A 20,862-nucleotide genomic window follows, 5' to 3' on the forward strand; every position below is an offset into this window, starting at 1 on the left:
AGCGCACCTCCCTCCACCGGAGCCTTGAATCTGTCTTGGATGAAGAGTTTTCCGGCGTCTCAAAATTCTGGATGAATCTTACAAGGAATTTTGTCGAGGATCGCCAGTTATAAGTGGAGAGGCGACACCGCCTCAGTGTTGCCGGAGCTTTTGGGATGAGCTCAGCAACGCCGCGATCTTCTTCTTGGGCTCCCCGGTTCTCCTCTCCGGATTTGCGGCGGCGTTCTTGCTCAGAACCCTCACGTGGCGCGCCTTTAGCTACTCTGGGTTCCTTCTTGATAGTGTCCGCCGACAAGGAAAGCGGAGCAATAGCTTAGGGATTTTCGAGTTTGCCATCATTTGGGAAAGTACAGCTTTTTGGTAGGGAAAGAAAATGAGGGGGTAAAGTGTAATCTCACCTTCATTTCTGGTGTTCCAAAATATAAAAACCACCTCTGAGCCAGTATTTGAAATTGGGCATATCATGAATAAACAGTGCGAGCCGTGTTTTATATATTGGGCTTCGCAGTTTTATAACTTAAAACTTGAACACCCATATTTCACCAGTTTTGAGCCCAAAACTGGCCAAAACCGACAAAGTGAACGAGCCCTTTGTTTGTCTATTTGTTGCTTGTGTATTCTCTCTCTTTCTAACCTAATTTAATAGACAAAGTTTTACTAGTCCCTCTTTCCTAACGTAATTGAATCTTATTTTTTTAGATTGTCTATTTATTTCTTAGCAAAAATTTTGTCCTCTTTTATTTCATTTCTTACTTTACACTCTCCACTTTAATCTTTAACATATCAATTTCTTAAATTTCGTATTCAAAAGAAATGCCTCAACTATTTTTAAACCGAGGGAGTACTAAAATGTGTATCGGATATGTTTTTTTTATAATTAGCTCGTTTAGTTACTGTAAAATGGGTGTACTATCTTTCTAATTTTTAAAGTAGGAAAGAACCACGTTTGACAGATTTGAATAACGATAACTTACATTTAGAGTGTCTCAACTAATTATTTTTCCTGCGAAGTGTACAACTTATACACCACTAATTTAAAACTTATTTCCATTTATTATTAGTTTATAAATTAAATATTGACATAACTTTTAATTAGGAATATAAATTAAAATAAAAAATAATTCACAGTTAATAAATCTAAAATTTTTTATATCATGATGCATATTTTAGTTATGAAATAAAATAAAAATCAATGAACACATAGTTAAATAATTAATAAAAATGGATTCTTCGTTTATGCTCTCTTTTGATTTCTGATTCTCCTCAACAATCGACTAGTTTTTTGTTTTTCTTCGTATCATTTGCAACTATCTTGGCTACCGTCATTGGTTGCATTTGTTTTCAGTCATGTTGCAAATATTTTTGATCTTTACATACTTGTTGAGGTATGAGAGGGACAAGAAACTAAATCATTTTGTTATACTTCTTTTAAATTTATATTTATTTATTCATCGAAAAAAAAGAAAGGGACAAGAACTAACTTCTTTTGGACAGAGTTGAAAGAGTTTTTGTCGAGGAATTTATCAAATTTTGCTTAGCGATCCACATGCCATCGTTCATCCAACAAAAATATGGGTGGACTCTAAAGGTATAATATCATATACTCTCCCTGTCCGTGAAATGTTATCCAATTTTGTCATTTTGGTATATCCGTGAAAAGTTAGTTATCCACTTTGATTTTTTTATCCTATTTTTGATAAATGGACCACACTTTCCACAAACTTTTTACACTCACATTCTATTATAAAACTAAAACTCCCTCCCTCCCATAAAAATATAGGTAATGAATATGGCATGTGAATTAAAATAAAATTGGTAAAGTAAGAGAGATTAAGAGAATTGTATGGTAAAGTAAGAGAGAGGATGTGAATGGTAGTTAAAGTAGTGTTAGTGGATAGTGGGACCTATAATATTAAATTAATATAACTTTTCAAAAATGGAATGCACATTTTTGTGGGATGGACGAAAATGGAAAATGCACATATTTTTGTGGGACGGAGGGAGTACTATAAACGTGGGACCCTCATTCCACTAACTTTTTCAACTCATTTTTCTTCACATTTCTTAAAACTCACACCTAGTCAAACTTGGATAATATTTCATGGACGGAGGGAGTGGTATCTCTTCCTTCCACGTGCAAGTATAATAACATAAAAATCTTGAACTAAATCACTTTTGGAAAATACTGTTAATTAATTAAAGTTAAATAGTAGATTTTAATTAATTAATTGATATTTTATCTTAAACACGAAAAGTAATACTTCCTCCGTCTCATTCAATATGTCCACTTTTTCCTTTTTAGTTTGTCCCGCTCAAAATATCCACTTTCTATATTTGGAAATAAATCACTCTTTTCTCCCTCTTTTAAATATTCAACTACATTTTTCTCTCTACTTACTTCACCTAACAACTCCTCCTAAAATTCCATGTCACTTAAGAATATGGACATCTTGAGTGGGATGTAGGGAGTGCTCCATCCGTTATCTAAAAATAGAAACTTTTGAAACGGCAACAAAATTAGTAAAGTAAGAGAGAGAGAGAGAATGTGTGAGAAAACAATTTCCCAAAATAGAAAGTTTCTATTTTGAGGGATGGACCAAAAGGAAAAAAGTTTCTATTTTCATGGGAGGAAGAAAATATAAAATAAAGGGAAACCCTGATAACTCATAATTTGAGATTGGATGAACAATCAATATGATTCTACTATAGTGACCAATTATAATATTCTGATTGGACTTTATTTAAATTGGGACTCATTTTATTCATAAAAGTTCAACATGATTGACCAAGTCCAACTCTATAGATCTTTGGTATAGCCCATTATAATTATGTATAAAGAAGACTAGACACGAGACAGAAGAAACTTGAAAACCCTATTATCTCAAGTTGAGATTTTCAAAGATCTTAGGGGCTTCTTGGTATGGTAGAATGGAATGACATTCCTACCTTCATTCCATTCCTTTGCTTGGTATTTTTCTTCCTTAGGAATCACCATTCCATTCCACATGGGAATAACCATTCATTCCATTTAGCTTATGATTGGTCATTCCATTCCATTTTTCTCTTTTCTTTTATTTTAGATTTTATTTATAAAACTAGTAGTGTTATATTATATTTAAATTTAATATCACTCAACTTTAATTTTAAAATTTTATAATAAAACTAAAATTTTATAATTTTTAATTATTACTCCCTCCGTCCACAAGAATATGCACTCTTTCCTTTTTAGTCCATCCCACAAAAATATGCACTTTCCAATTCTTTTTTTACTCTAATGAGGTGGAGCTCATTCTCCACTAACAATACTTTAATTACTTTTTCTCTCTACCTCTCTTACTTTCTCAATTTTGCATTAAAACTCGTGTCAAACCCAAAGTCCATATTCTTTGGGGACGGGTGGAGTAATAAATATTCACACTACACACATTGCACACACATACTGCACACACTATGCACACTCACTCCACACACCACACACACTACACCTATTGCACACACCGCACATACTACACATAATTTACACACACTACTCAATTTCATTCCATTTGTATTCTTTACATTAACCAAGCACAAGAATTGCATGGAATCTCAATTCCAATCTCATCTCCATTCCATTGCCTCCTTATTCCATTTCATACCGTCATACCAAGAAGAGAAAATTGAATTCTCTTCTCCATTCTTGAGTCATAATTCCATCTTCTACCATCAGTCTTTTCATGTTTGATAAGCTTTGGCCACACAAAGATCAAACTTTGAGTTCGTAGAATAGATTAGAAGATTTGTGATCTAGTATGACGAAAGACACGTGGAGATGTCACATGCCATCTTCAGTTCTTTAGATAATCATACAAAAAGGTTGAAACCCCAACCCTAAGGTCCCCCCACATCCCGGTCCGACAGTATTGTGAGTGGTGTTAAATCTGGGTACGTACTACATGCCATAATCCCACCTCCCAAGGCCCCACACTTGTGCCTGGGAGGTGTTGCAACTACACGACAGTAGTCGGATTTGATCCTTGGCCATTCATACAAATCTGCCCATCCGGAACCAACTGTGCTGCCCCTGCAGATAATCATAACGGTAAATATTCATTAACCACATAATTAATAATTTAGGATTTTTTGTTTTGTTAATTAAGCTTACTTAACATGTAACCTATGAATAAATGCAGAGGATTGAAAATTTATTTTATTTGAAAATTTCTTGCTGCAAACCCAAATAGAAAAATGACATTAATGAATGACGACGAGCCAAGGATGGGCGGAAGACGCAGATAGAATTGAGTAGCTGATCATAAAGATTATATAGATGTTCACCCAGATTGAACAAATTCAAGCACGTAGACTGGTAGAATAATGTCACAAACAAGTATGATTATTCGTTTGAGATAAACTTCTCAATGAATTGAAATTTGAGAAAAAACTTAACATAGAATAGCACTCACATAATATTATTTGATCAATGAATGATGATTCTCTACAAATATTTTTTGTGCAAAGCTATTGCTAGCCAACTTAGCATTACTCAAAAACAGACGAGAGATTGGAGAAGGGTTTTTCGATTTCTGCCATGCAGAAATTGCTGATATCTTGAGTTTTACCTGTCGGAATTCGGTCCCGTTTGTTTCATCGGATTCCTCGTGTCTTTTTCTTCGAGTCTAGCGTTTCCCTTTTCTGTTTTTGATTAGGTTTAGAGTTTTTCGTGTCGGCTTTACGTTTCTGGTAGTCTCCCGTTGTTTTCGTCTTCGTTCTGGTCGCCGGGCAGCCTTTCTGGTGAGGGGTCATCGTGGTTGTGTAGGGGAGGTCTTGCTGGTTCAGGTGGTGACCAGGGATTAGGCGGCGGTAGTGGCCGGCGGCGTAATCTAGGGTTTTTCTAGGATTTTCGTTTTCTCTCTTTCGTTGGTCGCCAGACCTGGTTTGTCCGACCAGACCCGGTTGTTCTTGGTCAAGTCGGAGTTGTTGGGAGTCTGCTTGTCAGACGAGGTTGGAACTCAAGGGTGGGGCGGCGACTGGGGTGGTGTGGCGGTTTGCCCTTGTTTTCTTTAGGGTTCCGCCATGGCGGATCCGCTTGGTGGAGGGGCTGAATGCAGCGACGTGTTGGCGGAGAAGAATGAGCGACCACCACGACTGAAGTGTGGTGGTGAAGGGTTTGACGGCGATACGCCGTCCCGGACTGTGGGAGCGCTGGAAGTTTGCGATGGCACGGTGCTTGCTTTGACGCACCTCTCCCGTGAACCGCCGGCTGTTTCGCCGGAATCCATGGAGAAAGAAGAGATAAGGGTTGGTACTGAACGTCATGACAGCTCGGGGAATTTGGAGGTATCAGAAATAATAACCTTACGTAATACTATTTTTCCTCATGAAATACATGCTTCCTTTGACTTGGAGGAGTCACGTTCACTACAAACTGAAGAGGTGAAATTTGCGAACTTCGAGATCAGCCGTGCTAGATCAACCGTGGCGGGATCGGGCTCAATTGAAAGACATTTTGGCACGTGGGAAAAAATTAAACTAGTTCTTTCATCCATTCCGGGGGCTAAAATCGTACCCACATCTAGGCCGGCTTCTAAACTTAAGGTACGTGATTTTCGCAAAATCCACACCCAAGAAAGCCTAAATACCAACAAACCTTCCAACCAAGATTTACCCAAACCATGGAAAACCATGATCAACCCCAAAAATACCCACCTCTTTTTACCTTCTTCCGATCTTTCACCTCCAAACCAACCCATGTCCAATCCTAATTCCACCCGGTCCTCTCGGACATCCAAAAACACGCGTACTCTCAAACCTCCATCACATAGCCGAAAACCCAAAAAGAACGATAATCTTCCTACACCCTCCACGGAATGGATGGCGATGATGGATCGCAACATCATACAGGAACCTAGCCAAGAATGCCCTTCCCATACTTCGCAGGGGTCCGGGAATGATAACACAAATCCTTGGGTAAAGGGAAATAAGACCATGGCGGATATGCTTAAGGAGGGGTCAGCCAAAGCCATCGAATGTACCTTTCATCTTGGACCCCAATAAAGTGAAGCAAAGGGGCACGACGACCCAACACGACGGTATCCCTTGCCTTGACCTTCCTGACACTGATAATAACGAGCTTGCAGGTCGCATGGGGCTCGCTCTGATTGGAAAGTTCTTACACTCCATCCCAACCCCCCACTCGATCCGCAAGGCCCTTACGAATTTCAAACTGAAAGGTACGATAAATTGGAACTTCATCAATGCTAAGCATATCCTCATTACCCTTTCTGAGATTGATGATTATGTGAAAATTTTAAGTGGTGCTAATAACAACAATACTTGGTTTATTGATCATCATCCGATGAGAATGTTTAAGTGGACTGCTGATTTTGATTTGTATTTTGAGACTCCGATTGCTGTTGTTTGGTGCAATTTGCATGCATTACCCATTCATCTATTTGAGGAATCTATGTTGTTTTCCATTGGTAAATTGTTTGGTGAACCTATTCAGATTGATCATGACACTATCACACGTGCACGCTTGTCATATGCATGCATTTGCATTGAAATAGATATCTCAAAGTCTGTGCCAGAAAAATACATGCTTCAGCCTGCAAACATGTGGGCCACTCAGAGGACCACTGTTATGCACTTGAAAAGAGACCGGCCCCACCGAAGAAAAACTTCTCCAGACCGGCACAACAAAAGCAGAATGAGATGAGAGGAGAGCAAGGGGATCAGACCCAGGGAGAGCAACCAAATGCGCAGACAGAGACAAAATCAGGTTGGAACCGTGTTAGCAAGAACGACAATATTGTGAGGGACTCAGTGGCGATGGGACAGAACAAGGAAGGTCAGGCAGCAAGGTATGAATACAGAGTAGTAGCGAACCGAAATGACAACCCCAATACCAGCCTACAGGTTCGAGAGCCTCTTTTTGTTCCGAACTCCGGCATGCTTGACCAGCCGACTTCGAGAAAAGGCAAGGAAAAGAAGAAGAGAAGCCTAGAAAGTAGAGCAAGATATAGAGAGAAAAGAAGGTTGAGGAGGCTAGAGGAGACTGAGGGTCGAGCCATGTCAGAGACCGAGGGATCGGAGTTTGAGACTGACGACGGGGGTGAATCACGGAACAGACCGAGATCACTTTCACCTATCGTTAGGGGGACCGTGTCCCTATCTTGGGGGAATATTTGGGACTCGGCGTCCATAGCAACAAATTTGATATCTTGGAGGATGATGATCTCGAGACAGAGACGTCTATGGCCCTGGTCCTGCACGATGGGACTGCAGATGCGCAGATTATTCACGAGGCTAGAAGGGAAAAGGGGGTACGGAATGGGGCTTCCAGAAATGGGAGCCTGCCGTTGGAGATCGCCAGTGATGGGGATCGATGATTTGAGATCAAAGCACCGAAGAAGAAGGTGAGGGTGTCTACCTCGCGCACAAACTGATTTGTTTTCTCATGACGAGCCAGTTCCTAGTGTGGAACGCACAGGGTGTGGCGAATGCCCGCACCAAGAGGCATCTGAGATATCTGATTTGGGAACACAAGATTTTGTTTGCAGCAGTGATTGAACCACAGAGGACACCGCCAGCTCTAGGAATGAACTTTCAGGGCCTTCGGTTTGTGGGATCTAATGAAAGTGGTCACATTTGGATACTTGCTCATGATGATTGGACAGTGGAAGTGGTTGATAACTCTAGACAGGCTCTCCACGTTAAGGTCTCTGCCGCAGTTTTACCATTTCCGATCTGCATCACCATTGTCTATGGGCGGCATACGAGAGAGACGAGACAGGAACTGTGGGAAAAGTTAGGAGACATCTCGCTGACTATGGAGGGCAGGCTGTGGATAGTGGGAGAAGACTTCAACATGTTCTTGACCAATGAAGAGATGCAGGGGAGTGACACAGACAGACACAGAGATATGATGGATTTTGCCAATGCTATTGCCGAATATCAGCTGATTGACCCGGGTTTTGATGGCCCAATCTTCACGTGGCACAGGGGGGGGCTTTGGGAGCGGTTGGACCGCATATTGATTGGAGAGCATTGGATATCGGTTTTTGCCACGACGCGAGTGACACATCTGACGAGATTTAGCTCTAATCATGCACCACTTTTGGTGAGATGTCAGTTCTCTGTCCAGACCACAAGACCGGCCTTCAGATTTCAGAATATGTGGGTGAAACATATGACGTTTAGGGACGAGATTGCTAGAGTGTGGGAGGCAGACACGGGGTATAATGGAATGATGAACCTCCAGCTCAACTCATCAGGACCAAGAAGTTCTTAAAGGTTTGGAACAGAGAGGTTTTTGGCAACATCATCCAGAACCTAAAGGATGCAGAGCAGGCAGTTCTTGAGGCACAGATTTTATATGATACTGACCCGACCCCAGCACATAAAGCCGAATTTAGTAGAGTGTCTGTAGAGTTCATCATCACAGCCAAAATGGAGGAAGAATTTTGGAGACAAAAGGTGGCGATTAGGTGGGCTAGTGATGGAGAAAGGAACTCCAAATTCTTTCATGGCTGGGTCAGACAGAAGATAGTTAAGTCGAGGATACATACGGTTGATTTTGAGGGGCATGCACTGACGATAGAGACCGAGATGAGGGAGTCGGCGGCAGCCTTCTTTCAGCAGCTTCTGACATCGAATGTTGGGGAACTTGCAGAACCTGACTTATCTCTTATCCATACACTCCCAGACTCAGTTGATCAGGAGGCTTTGTGTTCGGCGCCGCAGGATAAGGAGGTTAGAGATGCAGTTTTTGGGATCAGTGGTGATAGTGTGTCCGGGCCGGATGGGTTGTTGTTGGAGACTTCTTCAGTGGGGCTTTTAAGCCCCGAAGTTTCACGGCGACCATGATCATTCTCATCCCGAAGAAGCCTAACCTGGTCACGTGGGGAGATTATAGACCGATCAGCCTATGCAATGTTACGAACAAGATCATCACAAAGATCCTTGCTTCGAGACTTGCACCTTTACTTCCCCTTGTCATTGCACCGAATCAGAGTGGGTTCATCAAGGGTCGTCTGCTTAGTGACAATGCTCTTCTAGCCCAAGAATTGATACATGACCTGGGGAAAGAACTTTCAAGTAGAGGGAGATTGCCCAATCTGGCCCTCAAGCTGGATATGGCAAAGGCGTATGATAGAGTCCATTGGTCGTTTTTGCTCAAGACTTTGGAAAAGATGGGATTCTCACCAGCCTGGGTGGGTATGATTAGTAGATGCATCTCTTCATGCTGGTTCTCTGTCCTGGTGAATGGTGGTCCGGCAGGTTTCTTTCAATCCTCCAGGGGGCTGTGACAAGGGGACCCCCTATCGCCTTCCCTCTTTGTTTTGGCGGCAGATTACCTTTCGAGATGTCTTGATAGACTGATCAAGGGGGATAAAGAGATGGTCTACAGATGCCGGAAAAAAGCTCCCGTTATTAATCATCTTGTCTACGCGGATGATATCATCATTTTCTCTAGGGCGCATAGGGAGGCAGTGGGAAGGTTGGTTGGATGCCTAGTTCACTACATTGCTGTGTCTGGTCAGAAGGTGAATAATGGGAAAACACACTTCTATTTGGCGACTGAGCACATGGAGTTCGCTAGCATTGTTGAGGAGGTGGGAGGATTTCAGAGAGGGGTGATGCCTTTCACATACCTTGGGGTCCCGATCTTCAGAGGAGCGAGGAGGGCAGTCACCTATTGCCCCTTAGGCAGAAGCTCATGGACAGGATACACAGTTGGTCCCATCGTCACCTTGCCTTTGGGGGTCGTCTAGCTTTGATTAAGAGCACCCATGCTGCCATCCCGCTTCATATTTTACAGGTCATGAACCCTCTTCTTGGCTTTCTGGACGAGATGGAGCAGATACTGGCTAGATACTTTTTGGGTACAGCTGAGGAGAAGAGGAAGCTGCACTGTATTTCTTGGAGACAGATCTGCTTGCCTTTTGATGAGGGTGGTTTGGGCATTCGCCGCTTTAGGGAAGTGGTAGTGGCTTTTGGCTTCAAGCTGTGGTGGAGACTTCTGGCACAGGATTCTCTCTGGGCCCAGTTCATGATCCAGAAGTACAGTATCCTCCCTTGTCATCTGCATACATCCCCTTGTTGATCACATGATAGTCCTATTTGGCGTCGTTTGCGTCGTATTTGGTCATACATGCATGATTATATTCGTTGGTCCTTGGGTGAGAGGAAGATCAGCTTCTGGGATGATGTCTGGCTTGGGGCTAGCCCCATCCGGAGTCTGTGCGTCCAGGGAAATGATCCTCCTAAATCTCAGGTCGTTGCATCATATTGGCATGAGCATGCATGGGATGAGGATATGCTGCATAGTTTATCTTTCAGGTTTGGCGTACCTCCAGATGTGATAGACCAGATCAGAGCCACGCCGATCGAGTTGGGGGTGAAGGATGTGAGGCGATGGAGTCTGACTAGCCATGGCGAGTTCTCTGTGACCTCAGCCTGGGAGAGCATCCGGACTAGACTGCCAAAGAAGGAGATTTTTGGGCTTATCTGGAACCAAGGGTTGACCCCTACCATCTCGGTGTTCATTTGGAGGTTGCTATTTGGTAGGTTGCCAGTGGATGAGAAGTTGCAGAGGAGGGGGATTGAGTTAGCATCTAGGTGTCAGTGTTGTCGGTCTCCTTCAGTCATGTCTCTTAGCCATGTCTTTTTCTTGAGTCAGTCGGCGTTCTCTGCATGGGAGTATTTTGATGTCTGGTTTCCTTCCTCGCACACACCGATTCACACGAGCACTGATTTTGCACTTAGACTAGGTCACTGGCGGAGGTCCTCTTTCTAGAGGGCTCCCGCCTTACATATTAGTTTTCTTGTACCCTGTTTGATTGCTTGGTTTCTTTGGATGGAGAGGAACGACTGCAAGCATGGCGGTCGTCCTTTTCGTCACTCTAATGTTATTTGGCAGGTCACTCACCACCTACACGTGCTTGTCTTGGCCGGCAAGATCACCCCGACCCACTGGAGGGGATGTTCGACGTCGATTGATTTTATGCCTTCCTCCCCCAGACAGTGTGTTCTGCGGTCACTCATGGTCCTATGGCATCCCCCTGATACCCCTTGGGTGAAGCTAAACACTGACGGTGCCTTCTCTACATCGACAATGGAGGCGGGGGAGGGAGGATTGGTTCGAGGCTCTGATGGAGGACTTCTGCGTGCCTTCTGTGCTCCAATAGACGCATCATCGAGCTTTGAGGTGGAGCTGTTGGCTCTGATTCGGGGGTTCGAGATGGCTATGGAGCTTTCGACACACATCTGGATTGAGCTTGACTCAGCGGCTCTGGTTACCTTGTTGTCATCTGGACAGCTTGGCACTGCGGATTTCAGACATCACATGGCTTTGATTCGAAGTATGACTGCTCAGCGGCATGTTCGGTTCTCACACATCTACAGAGAAGGGAACCGAGCTGCTGACTTTCTTGCCGGTAGGGGGTTCAGACCCCTGCCCTTATTTATTATGATCCAATCTCTGCGCCACTGGTTAGGATGGACTAGCTGGGATATCCTAACTTTCGTTTCCGACGTAGAGATGTGGGTTGACCCAGCTTCTTTGGTGGTTGGTTTTGATAATTTTTCATTTTCTCACTCGTAGGTATTAATACAATTTGTTTTTTTAGGTCTTTTTACAAATTGTGTGTTCATTTAGTTCTTGTATCAATGTATTTTGAATCACAAGTCCTTTTATAATTTTAGTTTAATTAGGTCCTTGTACCAATGTATTTTGATTTAAGAGTTTTTTTTTTACTTTATTTTGATTTAAGAGATTTTTGAACTTTTATTTTTAATTTGGCTGTATCTTTATTTCACAGACTTCACGATTTAATTAATTTTTCTTGAGTTAGTTAAATTTATTTATTTATTTTGTTCTCTAGTTTATACTAAAATTAATTTAGTTGCAATATTGCCAAAGAATCATCAGAAAATGGAAAATTTATTGATATTGCATGTTATCAAATTATAAAGTTTTTATTTTTTTCCTTGATTTTTAAGTTAATATTGCAATTAATTAATTTTAAATAAATAAGAAAAAAATAAATAAATTACACAAGTAAAGTTAATTAAATTCTGAAATTTGTTACATAAAGATCCAACAAATTAAAAATAAAAGTATAAAAACTTCGTAAATTAAAATGCTTTAGTGTAAGAACCTAATGAAACAAAAAAATTGTAAAAAGATTTAATGAAACAAAATAAAACTGCACATAATGGACCCCACTACAATTACCACTCGTTACAAAGTCAAAACAATTTCTTAAAGCTTGGGTGAAATCAAACCGGGACTTTAAATGGGGGATGAAGAGAGTAATGTATAAAAGACATAAAAATCAAAACTGATTACAATATTTTTTACTACCCTCCGTCTCATAAAAATATGGGCAATGTGTATGACACGAGAATTAAGACAAAATTAGTAAAGTAAGAGAGAAGATGAGAATGTAAGTAAGAGAGAGGAGAATGATAATTAAAGTAGTGTTAGTGAATAGTGAGACCTACATTTTTAAATTGATATAACTTTTTAAAAATAGAATGCAAATATTTTTATGGGACGGATGAAAATAAAATGTGAACGTATTTATGGGACGGAGGGATAGTTGATAGTTGGCGCAACTCATTAAATAGATAAAATTTAAAAAATGAAAAGGGATTAATTTTATGGATGGTACAAACTATAAAAAACATGATTATTAATTGTGAACAAAGGAGTGTCGTTACTATTTTGCCCAAATAATTTAGATGATTTACTAGAAGTGCGTACCACAATAATACGGACAATATATATTTGAGTCACAATGGAAGCCCTCTTTCCATGCCTCGTACCTTATTTAGTAATCCCTTTGTTCATCTATAGTTGTATTATGTGGATTAAGTAAATGAATAATAAAGTAGAAAAGAGAAAAGGTAGATAAATGAAGAGAGAATAAAATAAAAGAGAGTAAAGTAAGAGAGAACAAAAGTTATTGCTTTTTGCCAAAAGACGGAGGGAGTATATAACATGAAACCACTTTATCAAAACAAAAAAATTACAAATTTAAAACTAAAAAAAATGAAAAAGTACATTAATGCTTGAAAATGTTGGGCATGTACAAACTTCTTCAATTAGGTCTACTTGGAGGTTGGCTTGGATTTGTTCTTCGCGCATAGAAGTACGACGAGCTGCAAATTCGCAAAGTTTTGGAAGAGCACTTGAGTTGGGGGGTCGCTTACCATGGTCGAACTTGAGGCACCCGATTCATCTTATCAAACCGTGACATTGTTTTGTTCATCTTCACTATAATGTTATGCATTACGATACATGCATACAATATGTAGGAGATTATTTTTCGGTACCATGCACATGTTGTCCCTTACACTATGACTCGACGTGCTTCGAGGACCCTGAACACACACTCCATGTCTGTCGGGCCACCTCCTGCTTCTAAGAAAATAACATCCTCTTCGGAGTTTTCAGGCACATTATCGTCTCCACTAACATAGACATTGTGGGTAGATCCCATCAACCAAATAATTGCGCGTATTGCCTAGGCGGCCATTGGTTGTGAACTGTACGTCGGGTGAGCATGTAGGATAGATATCGCGGACTCATTCAACATATTGAGGTCATTGTTGGACCCTAGCGACTCCGAAGTACGAATGTGAATGCAATCCTCCATGCCACGGGACAAATCTTCCACTCCTAATGGATACAATTGATGTTGCCAAATATCTCGAGAAATCCATTAAGACAATCATGCATGTTCACCAATATCGAGGCATCTTTGGATGTTGGCTTATGCAAATAAGTGTCATGGAAAGCCGCAATCACCCACCGACACAATCCGGTCAGGCTCTCGCATCCTGCTATGTAGACAATATGGAGAAATTTATCGAACGAATCCAAAGTGTTGCCATATGGATATTTTCTCAACGCTGAGTGGCCTGCATATCTAGATCCGTCAGGGCGTTAAAGAAATTACTCGTCACAAGCAACGAGTGCATCAGCGATGCGCAAAAATAGCGGTCTCTGCATCCGGAACCACCAACGAAAAATATGCTCATGCCATCAAGGTCCTTGAAGAACTAATCTTGAAATAGCCAGAGAGCAGCATCCTCACAGTCACAGTGAATATAATACCTTGAGAGAGTGTAAGCAGTGCATTGAGAAGAGCATTTTCATCCGATGTCTCATTGAGTGATAAATTTCGTGAGAGATGAATGTGTTGACAAAAGAATAAAGATGCATATATGTTAACGGGGTGTATCTAAAAAAATTGAGAATAAAAAAATCAATTTTCATATTCCATCCCCCACCCCTCCAAGGTTGCACCCCTCCTGGCACCCGTGCCCCCGCCTTCGTCACCCCACCTTCCGTCCGACCGTCCGCAAGCATCCTTAAGGAGGGAGATTCCAGCCACGGCTCCCCGCGGCGCTACCCCTCCACAGCTCTCGCCGTGGATGCTCTTAATATTGACTTACTTTTTTTCCAAAAATAGAAATGTGATATCTTCGCTATGACAAATTTGACAGAAAAACAAGACAATTTTTATGGGACTAGAGTTTAACTATTAAATAAAAGTGAAAATAAAATTAAGAAATTTGACACAACTAAAATCATTCATAGTTATAAATAATGGAATAATAAATCATTATCAGATACTAATAACTAAATAGTCCCCTCAAAAGATAATAATTACATAAAAAATGCTGAAACAAAAAATTCCATAAACCATAACAATGTAGAACAAAGGTTCATAACAATGTAGAACAAAGGAACCTTCATTAACAAATTTTACCAAAGATTTTAAACTTGAAACAATGACACCCTAAAAAAGAATAACCAAATAATGGAATAATAAATCTTTATCAGTTACAGTTACTGTTACTAATAACTAAATAGTCCCCTCATATAATAACTACATAAATAAATGCTGAAACAAAAAAGTCCATAAACTATTCATTAACAAGGTTTACGAAAATTTTAAAACCTGAAATAATTACAAACCCTACAAGGATAACTAATCCTAGTCAACAAGTACAAAAGTATAAACCTTAATACCAAAATGGACCACAATATTATAAACAGTAAACAAGAAATTAGACAAGAGAGCACACTAACCAAGTCGTACAACCCTCATAGCACACTAATTAGACCTTGAGAATTTATATCAACTACATAAAGTGTGATTTTCTTGTTTATTTTCTTTTTGGAACTTCAAAGAAGACAGGGTAATGATACAAACAAGGATTTAAAGATTTCATTTTGAGACATTCAACAGTTGATATGCGGTAAAGCTGCAAATTAAGCAAAGCTTTTCCATCCACTCAGCTCAAGTTTAGTCTGAGTTCATATTCACTACAGCATGATAATTTCATAATTGTGAAAACATAAACAAGAAGACTCCCATCACCACTTTCAAAGCTCACAACCAGAATACTTGGCATGATGCATTTCTGCTTGAATGCATACACTAAGGGTGTGACCAAAAGTTAAGTGATTAATGAATTGAGATCCAAAGTCAAGATTTTCGTTGGTATATACGGTAAGCTGATCGGACAAAAAAATTGGTCAAGAAACGAACCTTTTAATGGGACTCAATCAATGGACTTAGGAAGGACAACTTAACTAGTACGTAAATATCTAGCCTTCTTGTTGGGGATTGTAGGACTTCTCTCTTCGGCTCCTTTCTGCAAACCCTTGTGATCAGAATTATCAGCCTCATCCTCATCCTCATCATCAGTGTCGACTTGCTTTATGGTTGGTGACGACCTGTGTAGGCTCATGCGGTGAGGAATGTAAACATTGAAATAATAGTTCACAATGTCTTTCTTAGACTTTCTGGGTAAACGCTTCAAGGTAAGCTTCCAAAAGCTTTTCCCATTAGCTGATGGCCTCATTTTCATTAGTGACTTGTAAGCTCGTTGCTCCTTGAGAGACCATGACTCTGAGACCTGCTCACCCATTTCATCAAACTTCCAACTAGAAAAGGCAGGGCCCAGATCGTGTTGAAGAAGTAGCCTTTCCTCACGTACATGGCGTTTAATGCAATCAGCAGATGCCCGGGATGCACAGGAACAAGAATTGTTTTTCCCTTTCCCAATTTCTCTTCTAGTGGATTTCATATTTCTAGTTACAATTGGCCAAACTTGGGAACCCAACCACTTCAAATTATCAGAATCACTCTTGTATGAGCTTATACGAATGCCCAGGTCCACCGTGTCATCCCACTTAGGGACGTCAGTCTGAAAACGAGGTCCAACTGGAATAACCTTCCTTTGAAGATGATCTCCGATGAAATTCAGCAATCTGATTGACCGATGAGAAGGCTCAAGGTGTTTTCTCTGTGTGCCACTCAATGTTGGTAAATTCAAGTTGCGAACTACGTTACTAATAGCTAAATTGTGTGCTACATTACGAGTTGAGTCCTCTATACTGGAAGGGTTTGAAACATTTACAGATTCATCAGAACCTACTACCCGAGATACATCTTTGGAGGTGCAATTCAAATCTACCACATCATCAGCAAATGAACATTCAGTGGTTACCTGTTTCTCTGGAAAAGCTTCATCGAAGGTCACTAGAGACTCAAAGATGAATTTTTCATCATGACTTTGGGCAGAGTCAATTGAATTGAGCAAGCATGATAATGATGATGAAGCTTGGGATAACTGCCGTCTTCTGCGTTTTGTCATGTTCTGTTGGTGTGGTGAAACAAAGCCACCTGGAGCTCTCAGGGTATCTTTGACAAGCTGCTCAAGTTTCCGCTTTCTCTTTAACAAAACAAAAAATATTTTGTAAGCAAATTTCACGGGAATATTATTCAACATACAAAGCTTGATTTTAAGTGGGGGACAATGATGTTATATCCGAGCGAAAATGTAAGGATGACAAAAATCTTTATGCTATAATTCATCTAGGACGGAAAGGGGCACATTATATTTTTGCCACAAACAACGGATCTGTCATATCTAACACCACAAGGTTTCATGCTAGGTAACGGTAAGAGGGTGACACCCCTGGAACAACAAGCAAAACACAATACGATACAATCCAATGTTTGCCTCTAACAGGATATTCCATTTATTGTGTGGGCATCAGAGGGTAACATTCAACAGTTAAGATGGACGAGGATGTTAAACATAAGCAACATACAGTCCAATAAAATGTTGACCTGAACTGTTTGTCAAACTCATCCACCACTACCACCCTCCATCATCGCCACCCCATCTTCCACCATTATTGTCACCTCCTCCATCAACGGTGATACCCCCAGAACTGCCGCCAGGGTTGATTCCCATTTGTCAGTTAAAGTAGAGAATGGGGATAAGAAGGAACTCGGTAGTCAGTTCTCTTAAGAAATCATTTGTTTTTTCTTTTCATTTTCCTCTTTGTTAATTCATTTCCCTCTCCCAATATCAGTTCAACTAAAGTTGCGGAAACTATACAGAGATGCATAAAAATCAAGCCCAAATAAAGTAGTATATGATAAAGCAAGGTCAAATGCTACAATTTTAAATCATGTGGCAATGGGAAGAGTTGAATATCAAAAACCATACCCAAGGCATCTCAGAAGCTTCGAGAGCCATTAATTTTCTGAGACCAAGAATCTGACTCCACAAAGGCTGGATATTATCAAGTGCAAGCTGTGGCATAGAAGGATCACGAGCAAGCCCTTTTAACTGACTTATCATTTCTTTTTCTGAAAACTGTCCAAAAATTGAGCTGCATCGGATATCCTCCACACCTTTACTGGAAGAAGCTTTAACTTTATATTTCTCCTGTGCTAGATGTCCACTCATCTCTTCCAACTCAAAACACAGAAAACGAATCTGTCACTCCTATTTCAAAACAATTCAAGCTTGGAGCTCCTAAATCCAGAACCTGGAACTAGAAGATCATAACGAAAAGTTATAAAACTAAGTAGATTAAAAAACCCCCAACTCGTTGGGCTTCAAAGACAAACAAAATTTGGAGGCAATCATACAGCATAAGAAATGGCTGGAATAGGCCCTGTGTCTGATGCAACAAAGCTATATAAATTCAAATGTAAACACGATCACTACCAATCCATCAAAGAGATATTCCTATAGTATAATTAAGAAATGATGAAATCAATCATTAGAATAATCGCAGTTTAATAGATTCAGTATCTTCATATATGTGGAGTATTATAGAAGCCCTATATCCTAAAATAGACACTTACAAAAAATGAAGGAAAGCAACAAAACACTGGAATTCCTGAATTGAGCATCGTAGAGCTTGCACTTAACTGTGCATCACAAACATGTTCCGAAACCGAACGCAGCTTCGTGACAACTGGTGCGGAAAACAATTCTGTGGATCAAGTGGCAGTAAGATGCGCTGGAGATTACTCTTTCAGTTCAATGGTCCAAGCTCATATGACCTCCTTCGATCTTCAACTGGATCTGGTAAGGAAATTCGATAAACAAATTAACAAATCGATTTTAGTCACTTGAAATCATCTTTTTCATTTTCACACAAGAGGAATGTCGTAAATTGGATGTTCCGAGATACAGAATTGAATATTCAATTAAATGCATGCCACTTGAAATCACCTATGACATTTCCTAATCTCTCTCCTATATTTAACTATAAAAAATTATATTTAAGAAATTATATTTAAAAAATAAAATGAAGAAGAGTAAAATATAAGATGAAAGAAATAGAAGAGTGAAGAGCAATATAGGTGATGAGAGAAAAAAGTAAAATAGAGAAAACATACTATATTCGTTTACAAAATATAAATCAGTTTTATCATCTTGGACCGTCTACTAAAATTAGATCAATTTCTACATATGGAAACCAATAAACATTAAAATTTTCTAATAATATGAATACACAATCCACTAACACTACTTCTCTCTTACTTTTTTCTCATCCTTCTTCCTTTACTAATTGCACAACAAAAATTTCCTACATCAATCTTAAGAAAATTTGAAAAGTTAAGCGTGCTTAGTTAAAGACATTTCTAAATTGGATTCCCAAGGGTATATGTCTATTTGGTGGACAGAGGGAGTATTATTTTTTTGCCAAACAAAAAAATGACTCACTTATGATGATGGATACCTAAAACAAAAACCGATTCACTTATGATAAGACAAAGGGAGTACAATAATAGCCTAAAGTTCAAGAAAAAATGAGAGACACATCAAGAGAGAAATAATGAGAGACAAATTCAGAGAGCCACTAAACGGGCTATTGGAGTTGTCCCTCATTTTCTAAATGAACAAGTATAACAGAATTTGTCTAATAATAGTAGAAATTTAATTCTGTCTAAATGACGGTATAACAATTTTCAAATAATAATCAGTTTTTAGTTATAATCTGAATGTGCCTGTTGCATCCACTTCAACTTGTTTTCCATCACATACACAAATGAATCTTTCAGCATCACGGCACTGGAGGCAACCCTGCATGGACACACTTCTGCGCACTTATGTGGGTAATAGCACCATAGTCTATCTACCAAGTAGAGTTTGGTCTATGCAAAACTCATTTTGAATACAGAAATGCAGAACCAAGCATATGAAGGTCATTTTTAGGTTATCGTAAGCTTATTTTTACGTCATTATAGTAAGGATGACATAAAATGATCTTAACATGACCTCAAACCCGAATTTTATAATATGACCAAAAACTGCTTTATAATAACCCGTTGTGTTCTTCTTTAATTATTGACTATTAGATTGCCAATTTCATTGTCATGATTTAGTCTGAATTTTATATTGAGATAAATTTTTGTATTGATCATTTTGATCATTTTCCCTACCAAGTATATCTAAGTAGGGGTGGGTCGGTACGGTATACCATACCGACCGTGCCATACCGCATACCGTACCGGAAAGTACGGTATGACAAAATTCAATACCGATACCGTACCGAATTTTCGGTATACCGGAAATTCGGTATGATATTTTTTGATACCGTTACCATACCGTTATTATGGTATACCGTACCGTGTTTTGGTATACCGTTAAAGGTAATGGTATACCGAAAAATAATTGGTTTCTTGATTTGTTCATTTACTAATTGGTTTCTCGATTGTTCATTATTTTTTGCTATCGGTAATTCGTCCATCACTCTATTCAATTTTATATTTTGGTTAGCATGTTATCAAGTATCATATTATATTTGTTGTTGCCGATGATGTTGATCTTTAAGTATCTTTTAATATATATTTATGGATTATTTTGATTACATATATTCAGAATTTTATCTCATAATCGTGGTTAATGATAAAATGAAGGTACTTATTGATTATTTTTGGCTATTTAGACCAATAGTAGTAATAATTGGTCTTATAAATAAAATCTCCAAATAGATTTACAAGTGTAATGAAATAAAGATTCAATTTTTCCCCCTAGACTTTAATTTCAATCTATCATTATAAACATGCATACAAATTCTCAAAAATATTAACAAGGCACGGTCTTCCTATGATTTGAATAAATTTTTAAAATACTAGCAAATAATATTTTTTTAATGTGAAAATACTAAAATTCAACATATATCAAAATTTGGCTCATTTGTTGGTTATGATGAGTATATTTTAAAGTTAAGGGTTTAGGATTTAGGTTTCAAGGTTTGGGTTTTTAGTGTATAGGGTCGCTATATTGCAATGAAATGAATCTCGACTAGAAAGTGTCTCACCAGTGCAATATTAAATTATTGAAACGTAAACTTGCTCCTACAGTTATAACTCAACGGTTAATTCATATTTTCACAGATTTAAAATGCTTTTTAATTTTAAGTCTGATATTTAAATGTCAAGACAGTTTATTAAAATGTCAACACGAATATGTGTTGAAATTTTAATGTGATCGTATTGACATTTTTAAGAAAATGTAGCATTTAAACACACTCTTGTGTCT

The 20,862-nt window shown here is 39.2% G+C and overlaps 2 protein-coding genes across 5 annotated transcripts; one reads left to right on the forward strand and one right to left on the reverse strand.

The window, feature by feature from the left end:
* Positions 1–7,438: 7,438 nt before the first annotated feature.
* Positions 7,439–8,847, forward strand: LOC121800853. Its single transcript, XM_042200347.1, has 2 exons — positions 7,439–8,157; positions 8,256–8,847. Exons 1-2 carry the CDS (start codon positions 7,439–7,441, stop codon positions 8,845–8,847), a joined length of 1,311 nt encoding a protein of 436 aa, XP_042056281.1.
* A 6,355-nt stretch (positions 8,848–15,202) lies between these two features.
* On the reverse strand, positions 15,203–18,592 carry LOC121799514. Of its 4 annotated transcripts, XM_042198909.1 has the most exons (4): positions 18,174–18,592; positions 17,955–18,054; positions 17,527–17,857; positions 15,203–16,740 (listed from the first exon to the last, which is right to left on the reverse strand). In XM_042198909.1, exons 3-4 carry the CDS (start codon positions 17,767–17,769, stop codon positions 15,592–15,594), a joined length of 1,392 nt encoding a protein of 463 aa, XP_042054843.1. In that variant the 5' UTR covers positions 17,770–17,857; positions 17,955–18,054; positions 18,174–18,592; the 3' UTR covers positions 15,203–15,591. The 4 variants fall into 4 exon arrangements, with proteins under 4 accessions (XP_042054843.1, XP_042054844.1, XP_042054842.1 ...); XM_042198910.1 differs by lacking the exon at positions 17,955–18,054 and having other exon boundaries at positions 17,527–17,851; positions 18,241–18,592; XM_042198908.1 differs by lacking the exon at positions 17,955–18,054 and having other exon boundaries at positions 18,241–18,591.
* Between the last annotated feature and the right edge of the window lie 2,270 nt (positions 18,593–20,862).

The sequence above is a fragment of the Salvia splendens genome, chromosome 4, assembly GCF_004379255.2.
Source record: "Salvia splendens isolate huo1 chromosome 4, SspV2, whole genome shotgun sequence".
NCBI lineage: Eukaryota > Viridiplantae > Streptophyta > Magnoliopsida > Lamiales > Lamiaceae > Salvia > Salvia splendens.